The 10,609-nt window shown below is 56.3% G+C and overlaps 1 protein-coding gene across 1 annotated transcript in view; it reads right to left on the bottom strand.

The window, feature by feature from the left end:
- LOC103908466 (hydrocephalus-inducing protein homolog) overlaps nucleotides 1-10,609 on the bottom strand; it is a 147,677-nt gene that overhangs the window by 23,168 nt on the left and 113,900 nt on the right. The window contains exon 79 of the mRNA XM_009290851.1: nucleotides 5,340-5,472. Coding sequence (XP_009289126.1) covers nucleotides 5,340-5,472 — 133 coding nt within the window. The remainder of the gene's footprint in view (nucleotides 1-5,339; nucleotides 5,473-10,609) is intronic.

Here is a 10,609-nt window from a genome sequence, read left to right as displayed (position 1 = left end):
GGGATGGGATGCTGGCAGGCCGCCCTTCCCACCCCACCAAAGCCGACACCGACCCGTACAGGACCAAGCAAAAAGCCATTTAACATTCTCCTCACTGCCTGCCTGCCAAGAGCATCAGATGTCTGTGCTCTGCAGGACATGCCGGCCCTCCGCTCCCCCGCCCTCTCCGATTCCCCATCCCGGTTAGCAGGTTCAAATCCACTTCGCTTTTTTTCCCCCCCTACTGTTTGGGGGAGAAAGGGGTGTCGCATGGTCAGCCCCAGCCTCTCTGAGGCAGAAAAGTCCCCTCCCTGCCCAAAAAGAGGGGACCGGCCATCCCAGCCCCACGCCAAGGGCATCACTGTAAAGCTCTTCACGCACCCAAGGTGACATGCCGGTGTTTGTCCCCAGCTCTGCCCTCTTTGCTACCCAGCCCTCCACTGGCCTCATCCCGGCAGGACTTTGAGACTTCAAGGAAAAGGCAGGATTTCCAGCCAGGTGAACTTTTCCCGTCTGCAGGAGCCATAAACCCGCGGCCCCATCACGAGACTTGGGATTTTCCAGCTCCCCAGCTAATGCCATAAATTGGCTGAATAACCTTATCTGCTCCAGCCTACGTCTTCCAGAACGGATGGAGAACCAGCCCACCCTCCTGGCTGCCCCCCACGGGGTTCAAGCATCCCCCAAAAAGTGAAGGACCATCCTCGGTCCAACGGCCAAGCCCCGCCGTGTGCATCGCACGGAGAATAACCTTATCTGCTCCAGCCTACGTCTTCCAGAACGGATGGAGAACCAGCCCAACCTTGGCTGCCCCCCACGGGGTTCAAGCATCCCCCAAGAAGTGAAGGACCATCTCGGTCCAACCGGCCAAGCCCCACCGTGTGCATTGCATGGGATGTGGCTGAAAAGTCACCCCAGGGCCCCTTCCACGCAGCTTAACCTCAGAAAATGCCTCATGAGAAGGTGCTAGGCAGCGGGGAGGTTTATTTAACGGCTCTATAAAACAAGCTGAGACAAACCCTGCGCACGGGCCCCTGCCTGGGGAGCAAAGTGCTGACTCAGGCGTCCTCTCGTGCCCCAGGGTGCCACTGCTCAGCGAGAAAATGGCCTCTCTGGGCTTAAAAGTTAAGCCCTGCACTTCAAAGCATCCGCAGACAATGCATGCAGGGATGTCTCCAGCCACTCGAGCACATCCTGTAGCCTGGAGGGTTCATTTACCTCCTAGCAAAGGTACATCAGCCACGAACGCCTGAGCTGCTCCATCTCAGAGAGCAGCAAAAAGCCAGCGAGCTAAACCGGCTCCTGGAGCTCAGACAGACCCCGGGGACAGCACGGGGGCCGCACAACCGGCCCTGGGGAGGGACGAGCGGGGAGAAGATGGCTCCTTCCAAGGGCAGTAAGCTGCTAGGGCAGCTAGCCCTATGCTCAGACCGTGCTCTGAGCAACAACAGTGATGTCCGTGGGGTAAGGCTTAGCCTTTCGCTTAACCCCCCCGTCCCACAGAGCTGGTACCAACAAGCAAGCGTTAAATCCAGCCTGTAAACCTCAGCGTGGGCTGAAACGTTCGGTGCCGCTCCCGCCTGCCTCCTGACCGGCCGAGCAGCTTTCCCTCCGCAGGGTCCTTGCCCGGAGGACAGACGTGCCGCTCCAAGGAGCCATGTGATGCTTTGGAAGCTCCGCTGCATTTTTCTGCTGCTCCAAGCCATCGTCAGGAGGCCAGCAGCTGAATGTGAATATTTGCTTCTTGCTTAAGGGCTCCGTTGAGTCCAGGACGGCCACGTGCCAGCTAGGGCAGGTAGCTCCCAATTAGCGAGAAGGCTGGAAGGTCTCGGGTCTGCTCATCAAGGTGAGAGGTAACACTGAGCGACGGCTGATGCTCCTGCCTCCAACAGCCCTTTGGGAGCCACCTTTGAGTGCAAACATGCCTGGCTCAAAAGGAGAAGGCAGCGCTTTGAATTCTGAGTTTCGAAGGCGGAATAACTTTACTGGCTTCCAGCCTAAAAAAAGTCACAAGTGACAGAGAGAGAGACAGACCAACCCCCAAAGGAAACCCTCGTCTGCTGCGACGCAGGAAACTGATGCCAAGCCAAAAAAATCCTTGGAAGAGACCATGGGAGCAGGTTTGCCACCTCTCCGGTTCCTCAAGGGGAGAGGGGTGGAAAGTGTGAGACTCTGGGTGATTCGTACCACTGGAGCCCCCTCGGCACATCCCTTCACAAAGAGGGTCCCTCTCCCAGGTGGTCATGAGGCATCTAAGCAGCTTTGAAGAGGCCTGAAGAGCCCTTTCCTGGATGTTTCCCTTCCCTTCTCCTCCTGCCGGGGCTCAGCGCGGCGTGTGAGCTCCGCCACGGCTGTAGGCTCTCCCTCCATGCGGTCCCCTTGGGTGGTGGCACGGACGAGGCATCACACCATGGTTTGATCTGGTGATGCCGTGCTGGATCCCACCGGGGAAGGCAACAGACCAAGGAGGGCACCTCCAAGGGCGCCTCTTGGATGCACCAGCAGCACTGGCAGAGGGACCACGTGCCAGTGCTGGGTTATCCCCCAGCCCGCTGGCCCCAGGCAAGGGAGAAGAAATGATCTGGGTTCTTCCTTACAAATGGCAGAAGCTTTTGGAACTGTTTGCCTGTTACTTTAAAGGCAGTTTATGTTTCCATTTAGTTCCACCCTGTCTTCTCTGGCAAACCATCTCGAGATACCCAGCTTGGGACCGGGATCACTGATGGTGAGACCACCCATCAACAGCCCCCACCTCTGCCCGGGAGGGCTGTGGGTGCTTCTCCCACCCATCTCCCCGTGGCGGGCAGGCACCGGAGCAGCTCTGCACCTCTTGGCGACCACACATCCCTAACAGAGCAAGAGACCTTCCCACCTCTGTGGGCTCCTGCAGAGATCGCTGCTCAAACCACACTCCCGTCCTCAAGCACGGGACGTACCGTAACCTCTGCCTCCAGGACTCCGAGGACGTATCAGGAGAGAGGCTAAAGTCCTTTTCGAGTCAGCAACCGGGCATGATCAAGCCTGAGCTGGGTTAGAAAATAAACTACCTTTAACCGTAGACCCTCCGCCTGACCTCACGGACCTTTGAACTTGCCCACTGGCACCGTGACAGGGAAAATTGCTGCGCTGTGCTTTAATAAAAACCCTGTCCCCCCTTTCCCTTTCCCCTGAGCACTCATCCTTCAGCTGGAAATCATTGCCTAAACTTAACAGGCCTATTTTCCTTCCCCGCTTCGCCGTTCCCGGGCCGGCCGGCAGCAGAAAGGGCAGCGGTGGTCCCGGAGGGGAGGGGAAGATGATGGGTGGTGCGTGGGGAGTAAAGGGCTTGTGCCGGCGGTGGGGGAGGACCACGCTTTAGCATACGCTGTCTTGGTCTCTCAAGCATCCCCCTCGTGCTCTCCAGCCCAGGACGAAACATCACCAGCATCTCCTAAGTCAAACATGAGGCTGGCTTCTCACCCCGCTGCGCGGAACAGCTGAGCTGGCTCGTGGACAAGGGAGGGATGTAACGTGGGAACGCGCATACGGCTTCAATTTGAAAAGTGGCTAAAAATAGCACCACAGAGCTCCCACGTTCACTGGGTCTCTCCGGCAAGAGATCAATCTTTTCCAGAGAGTCCTGTAAAAGTTTTCCTCCTCTATTCCCATCTTGCTTTTCCTGGAGGCAGCAGAGATGTAGTTAATACCAGCGCTTCAACTGCCATCAGTAGGTTTCAGAGTTAATCGCTAGTACCCCAGGGCATGGCTCCCCCCTCCCAGAACCACCGCTTTGGCTCCAGACCTGCATCTACCCCACGTGAGCCACAACGTGACTTGACAAAGGACAGTCGGGGGTTTTTTTTTGTGTGTGTGGTTTTGTTTTGTTTTTTTTTTTTGCTTCACCGGATTTTTTGGGGCATGAGTCACCGTAAAAAGCCCCGGCTTGCTGAGCTGCCGCGAGCCGGTCCCACCGCACTGCCGGCTGGCTGCTGGGAAAGCCGGCCCCGCCAGCCAAGGCTCACCCTGCCAGAGCTGGAGGGAAAAATTCGAGGTGGCCGCGATACGGGAGAGCTTTTAAATGGGACCCTGCCCAGGCTCACTACTGCTCTAATTGTCCTGCTCCCTTAACGAGGAATAGGGCTGCCTCCCCTGCCAAGGGCTGCTCAAACCAGGGGCTGTGCAGACGGGGGAGAAGAGAGGGGACGCTATGAGTGGGATATTTCCTCTGTCTTATTCCTAGATCCCCGTATGATTAAACCCAACATTTCCAGACTCCTATCAGAAGCAAGAAAACATATGCTCCGCTAGATTTTTTCCTGGGGAAATGTAATGTATTACATTAAAATTTAATGCAAGTGGGGGAAAACCTCTGAGATCCTTGCTCTGCAGCCCAAACAGCGGCTGCAACCCTGCCCTGCCCACCTTTCATCTCATTTTTGCAACCTGCCATGCTTCGCCTCGACGTTCATCACTCACGGGATGAATCCAGCGGCAACTTTGCAGCACGCCCTCGGGCTGCCCAAAGACTTGGGCCCAAACTGCTGCCCAAGCGGGTACAGCTCAACACCCAGCTCGGCTTAGCAGATTTTAAGAGCTCTGCACACTTTATTTTCCGATCCCGGTGATGGGACCCCCCCCCCATCGGTAGCTCGTGCACCCCTCCGCCTTCGGAGAGGCAGCTCTCTTCTCCCATGGGAGCATGGCTTGGGTTTCTCGCTCTCCCCACATTCATTTTTGAAGCCACCTCCCTGAAAGCAAGGGAGGAAAACCCAGGGTCGGGTCCTGACCCCTCCTCCCACCAACCTCCTCACCAATTTCTCCACCTTGCCTCGACTGTTAAGCTCATTATTTCCCAGCGAGCCGAGGCATTGGTGTCCCTTCCCCCAGATGACATTGCATTAAAGACGACGCCCTGCCCGCTGCTTGGCTTTCCAGCCTCCACTGCAGCTCCTTAAAAAGCCGAAGCAAAACCTACCAACTCTGAGCATCAAAACACGCAGCTTTGGAGGACGAGACTTTTGCTGGGCGAGCATCACGCCGAGCCGGGTGGAGGGATTCACTCGACTTGGCACCCCGAGCCCAAGCCTGTCGTCGTGCTCCAGCTGGTCTAGTTGTTTCTTAATGGAACGGGCTCTGACAATGCTATTGAATAAGGAGCTACTTTGCCTCTGGGCATGGCAATGAGAAATACGGTGCCTCGACATGTGAAAGGCAAGTCCCGTTTGCTCTAAAACCATCTGCCGGCGAGCGAGGGAGGCTTGTATGAAACGGTTTTGGCTCCGAGGGAGCTCGGTGCTTGGGCTGCTCGACCCCGTCATCCCCAGCCCACCCTGCCCGGGGCGTGCTCGGGGGCTTCGGTGAGGCTGGTGGGATGCTCTGACCTGATGATGAAGGCTCCTCTGGTCTCCAGGAGTTTCCGTTCGCTGCTGAAGCGCTTGAGCAGGTTGATCATGAACTTGTAGAAGTAGGAGTTCATGGTGGGGGTGGAGGGTGAGCACTCCAAGGCTTTCATACCTGGGGAGGCAGGGGAAGGGGAGAGCAAATTAGAGCAGCCGGGGCCCTCTTGCCAAAGCAGTCTCAATCGGAGAGCGGACACCCAAAATACGGTCACAGCACTTGGCAGAGGAGGGTTGAGGCACGAAAAGAACATTTCCAAGCCTTGTATAACCACATCTGCTCGGCCCAAGCAGAGCTGGCCCTGCCACAGCTCTCTCCATCCCAGGGGAAAGCATCTTGTGGTGGTCCCAGCCCCTCAAGCAGCACGCAGGGATGAAATGGGCTTTTTGGGAGATCATCCCAGAGCCGTTCAGCTTCAGTAGCTGATAGGAGAAGGGAGCCCGAGGCTCTCGATCAATAGGCAATCCCGTCTCCTCGGATACGGCATGTACACTCGTCCCAAAAACCAGATTGCTGGTGAACTGAAGAGCCTTTAATCCAGCCCCACGTGCCACAGAAGCCCCGAGCCCAGTGCGTGCGTAGCGGCAGACACGCCGGGTCATGGCACGGCCACCAGTTTACGCTCGGTGATGTGATGCCCCCCGAGCAGGAGCCACTTGGTGCAACAGTGTCACATACACCGTGCCCCGGGGCTAGCATAAAGTACCGGTCAAACCACAGCAGAGCTCCAAGCTTAGAGACTGTACCAAAAAATGGGTTTTTTTTCTTTGTTCTCTGTTTGCAAAAACCCTTTATCAATAAAAGCAGTTGAAGGTTGGGAAAGGGAGACTGGCACGGAGGAGCAGCTGTCCCTCCAGCCTGGAGCATCCCTGCTCCTGGAGTGCCTGCCGGGTCGGGGCACAAACCCGCCTGCTGCTTCTGCAGCAGCCGTGGTTTCTGCCCAGAAGGCAAACAAGGTGTCGTTTCGAGGCAGCAGCTATCACTGATCACATTTATAAGTCTCAAAGGCAGAAAATTACAGGTAATGAGAGTGGCCGGACTCTCTGAGCAAGGAAGGTGCGGGAAGTGCCCCGGTCAGAGGGAAGGGGGAGGATGTGAAAGCAGAGAGAGGAGAGATGGCAAGGAGAGCTGGTGTGCTCAGGAGAGCCTAGATGTGCTCCGACACACCCAGACCCAACGCGCTTCCAGGACGCAAGGCTCGCTCGTGTCTTCTCCTTAGGCACTTCGCTTGGGGCCAGAGGATTTCTAGCAGTATGGCGAAGGGATGCTTTGCACCCTCCTGTCGCGCGGGGCACCCGGAGCTGGCAAGCCTCTGCCAAGCAGCCAGCATCCCCCTCTGCACCTCTCAGGGCTATAAATTCACTCTTGGTGGGCTCCTATTGCTCGTTTAACAGCAAACGGTGCTCCGGGTTGTAAGGTGCATGGGCTGCTGCCACAGGCGGCTCTCGCTGCTGCGGCACCCGCTTGGTAAGATGTCCTAACTCGGTCCAAGACTATTCGCGGGGCAGGTAGCCAGGGAAGGCCGGCAAAGGGGCATCTCCCAGCTCAGGGTACGCAGAGAGCATTAGAAAAAATAGCCCTTCAAACCCACAAGTGCAGGGAGCTGGCAGGTAAAGACTGCTTTTCCCACAGCGAAACTACAGGGGAGATGGTTTATTTAGCACGCTCAATGCAAATGTTTGGAGAGAGCCTTTTAAAGGCGACTTTGCAACACGGGGAGCCCTCTCTCCCTTAATTCCTCCTATGGAAAGACCAGGTCTAACCGTGGTAAGGAGGGAAGCTGGCGCACACGAGCGCCCCAAAGGTTATTCCCCCCATCCCTAGAACAGCCAGTATTTCCATCAGCTCACCGAAGGAAACCTGAAGAGTTTGATTTATGTAGGTTGTCTGCTTCTACCGAGACTCAGCAGAGCATGGAGCAGCCAATTAAAGACGCAATCAAGCCACCAAAGCCCAGGAAAGCTGATGGAAAAGCCACTGGGCTGTTTTCCACCCTGCCTGTCCCGGTGACACACAAGAGACGCAGACGTGGGCTCAGCCAGAGCAGTTTCCTCATGCTTGCATTTAGCATCTGAGAGAACATACGCAGCCAAAGAAAAAGGAAAATAAAATACGAGGTTATGTGAACCAGAACCTGGTGTCTCCTTCCCGCTGGAGCCACGTGTTCACCCCGCCTTGGTGCATCTGAAACCCCAAACCAGGCTTTGAAGCAGGCATCTCCCAGAGCACAAGTGTTCACCGTAGCATCGTGTTTCCCCTCAGCTGCGGGGAAGATGATCTGGGAAAAAAAAAATAGGATCTAGCTGAGCCGATGCGCTCCAAAACAAAGGTGCGTTTGTTCGAAGGCAGGGAGCACCTGGCGTGAAAATACAGCCGTGCCCCACGTGTCGTCACTACAGCTGCTCAGCACTGCTCAAAAGCGGGTTGAGAAGAGACATGGTCTGGACAAGGCGACACGGAGCAGCTCTGTCTTCCCACCACGCCTGCCCGCGGCTCAGCCTCGCATCTCCCAGCCTGTACCGTGGGCAGAGCCTCAAAAGCAAGCATTGCTTTTCTTTCTGGTGCGGAGGGTGGGGAGCAGAGGTGAAGAGCAGATGGAATCCGTCTTTCGAAGCAGCAAAAGTGATATTTTTTGTCCATTTTTGTCAGCAGTGCCGAGGCATCCAAACCAGAGCTGCGCTGCAACCCAAGAGCTAGGAGCAGGTAGGACATCACACCTTCACCCCCACCAGCTAGTAATGCCCAACGTTGTAGCTTGCCAGGGGAAAGTCTGATCTTGGAGTTTCTCCCTTCTTAAGACGCTCAAAATTGTCTCTCTGATCCCCACAGCGTCAAGGACGGCACTGCTGCCGGGGCTGGCCTCTCTCGGCAGGAGCACAGGCAGTGCCTGCAGCGGCTCTGCCATCGCTCCCTCCGCACGGCAAAGCCAGCTTTGTACCTCACCACCGCCTCGCATGCCTTCCAGTGACAGCCCAAACCATTACACATCCTAAAACACATCCCAAGGGAAAAACAGGAGGAGGCAGCAACTCTTCTGCTCCCTGAAAGGTCCGGCGCTCCTGTCGCTGGAGTGCCAGCAGCGATATGCACAGGACAAAGCCCAGGAGCCACGCGGCTGGGAATGCCGGTGCAAGACAGACCAGCCAGAAGCACCCTCAGATCTGCCCTCCCGAGGTGGTGCAGCATCTCCCTCATCTCAGACTGGAGACTCGGAACGATCCGCCGGGTCAGCTGGGTATCCAGAAGCCAGAATCACCTCGGAGATCAGATCCCGGCTGCAATCTGCAGGACGATCAACCTCCAGCCTCCAGTTCTGTCATCTTCTTCCATCAACCCGCTCCCGAACCTCCGTCCCTCCTGCCCAGCCTGGAGGAAGCCGGGCAGTTGGTCAGGGAGCTGGGAGCAAGGAAGGACACAGATGGCAAAAACAAGTCTTAGCCCTGTTTTTTTAGGAGACGAAAGCGTGATGTGACCGTCCGCATGCCCCAGGGGATCACTTCATCAACCTTTGCCTCTGGGAGCATCGAGACCGAACTCCAAAGGGGTCACTTCTCCATCCCTTGCCCACCCGGTGCCCAGCAGCTACACCTGCATGTCCCTAAGGAAGGTTTCCACCACGGCACGCCGTGCCGGAGCAGCCTTGCCAGTGCTCTCCAGGGGTAACGCCGGGGGTGAGAAACCAGAGTGTAGGAGTCTCCCAGGCTGCAAAAGGACGATGAAAATCTCAGCTGGAGTTTAAAAGGGCAATACTTCTTCCAAGCAGACAAAAAGTTTCTCTTGCAAAACCTCCCAATCCTCCAAACTTCCCGTTTGCTCTGCATTTACAGGATGTCTAGGAAGCGGCTGGCACCTCGTTTGCTATCGTGTAACCCTTCCCGGCGCAGCCCGGCGCTCAGCTCATCGCCCCGTGGGTTACGGCTCAGCGCAGCGGCATCCCAGGCTCGACAGAACCGTAGGAGCAGCTTGTCAAGTGTTTCTACGAAGTACGAGAGACAAGCAGAGAGAAGTGTTATGAAAACTGTGGCTTAATTAACCGAAGCTTGCACCTCTCCCCCTTCACCCGAAGCGATGCTTTGCAGATCCGTAACCTGCCAGATCGGCTGTTAACGTACCCTGAGCGGGGCTGGTGGCACGTCACGGCTCTGCTGCCTTTTTTTTTTTACTGGCGTGGGGGAAGGAGCTGGAAGAAAGATCCTTGCTCAGAGGAATGATGAAACTCAGCCCAGATATCAGCTATAATAGGAACGAATGGGAATTTGGGGCCCACGGGCACATCAGAGCAGTGAAACAGCCTGCGAAAGGCAGGTGGAAATTGCAGCTCTGCGGCTGAAATGAGTCCACGCCGTCCAGCCAGCCTGGACCCTTCCCAATGACTACAGCAGCCTCCTGCATCCCGGGGTGCTGGGCTAACAAATCCTTTCCCGAGGCAAGCTTCACAGCCTGGGGTAGAGCCAGGGACACGAGCGGGCTTCTCGCACCGCCTAAGCCAGCACCAGCATCCATCCCCCCCACCCATGGGTGCTAGCTCGAGCGGAGCGTGGCGAACGCCTGCTGAAAGCCCCGGTGCATCCCCCAGTGCTCACCAGCAGTTTGCACCGTTCCCAGCGCTCGCGCGGCCACACTATAAATCAAATGAGACAGGCAATTAGGGATCTATATTAAGACCCTTATAAATATATATTGTATAGCAGCCTGGAACATTCGGGACGTCTGGCTGCTTGATGGGCTGAGCCGTCTTGAGACCTACAGTGGCCAAGGTGTCCCCAGATATTGCTCCGGGGGGGCCTGGCAGACTCTGACACGAACTTGGCTTTTCCCACCTCGGCCGCAAAGTGCCGAACTTCATCTTGGCAGAAAACGCAACTTCTGCTAATTTACCATAATTGGTTTCAAACTGGCCTTAATTAAAACCGGTGCGGACTTGCTTAACTCCCCTTAAACCAAATTTAAGTAAGATTGGACTAGAATTGATTCCTTTCCGAAGCCAGCTAAAGCTGGGTAAGCTGTTTAAAGAGTATCCACAAGGGCATTTGCGGCAGTTTAGCTAAAATGATTTACCGCAATCCCTAACTGAAGCAATTTCAGCTCGGATATAGGGAGGGCGAGCTAAGAGCCGGCGGGGCCGAGCATCCTTCCCACCCGAGCGCCTTCCCCGGGGCATCACGTTTCCAGCTCAGCCTGGAGAAGGATGTCCCTCGGCTCCTCCGGGAGCGGTTGGGATAAACCCGGCGGCAGCCGGAGCTGGTCCGTGAGC

Source organism: Aptenodytes forsteri, unplaced genomic scaffold, assembly GCF_000699145.1.
Source record: "Aptenodytes forsteri isolate BGI_AS27 unplaced genomic scaffold, ASM69914v1 Scaffold14, whole genome shotgun sequence".
NCBI lineage: Eukaryota > Metazoa > Chordata > Aves > Sphenisciformes > Spheniscidae > Aptenodytes > Aptenodytes forsteri.
This window is presented reverse-complemented; position numbering and strand designations above follow the sequence as displayed.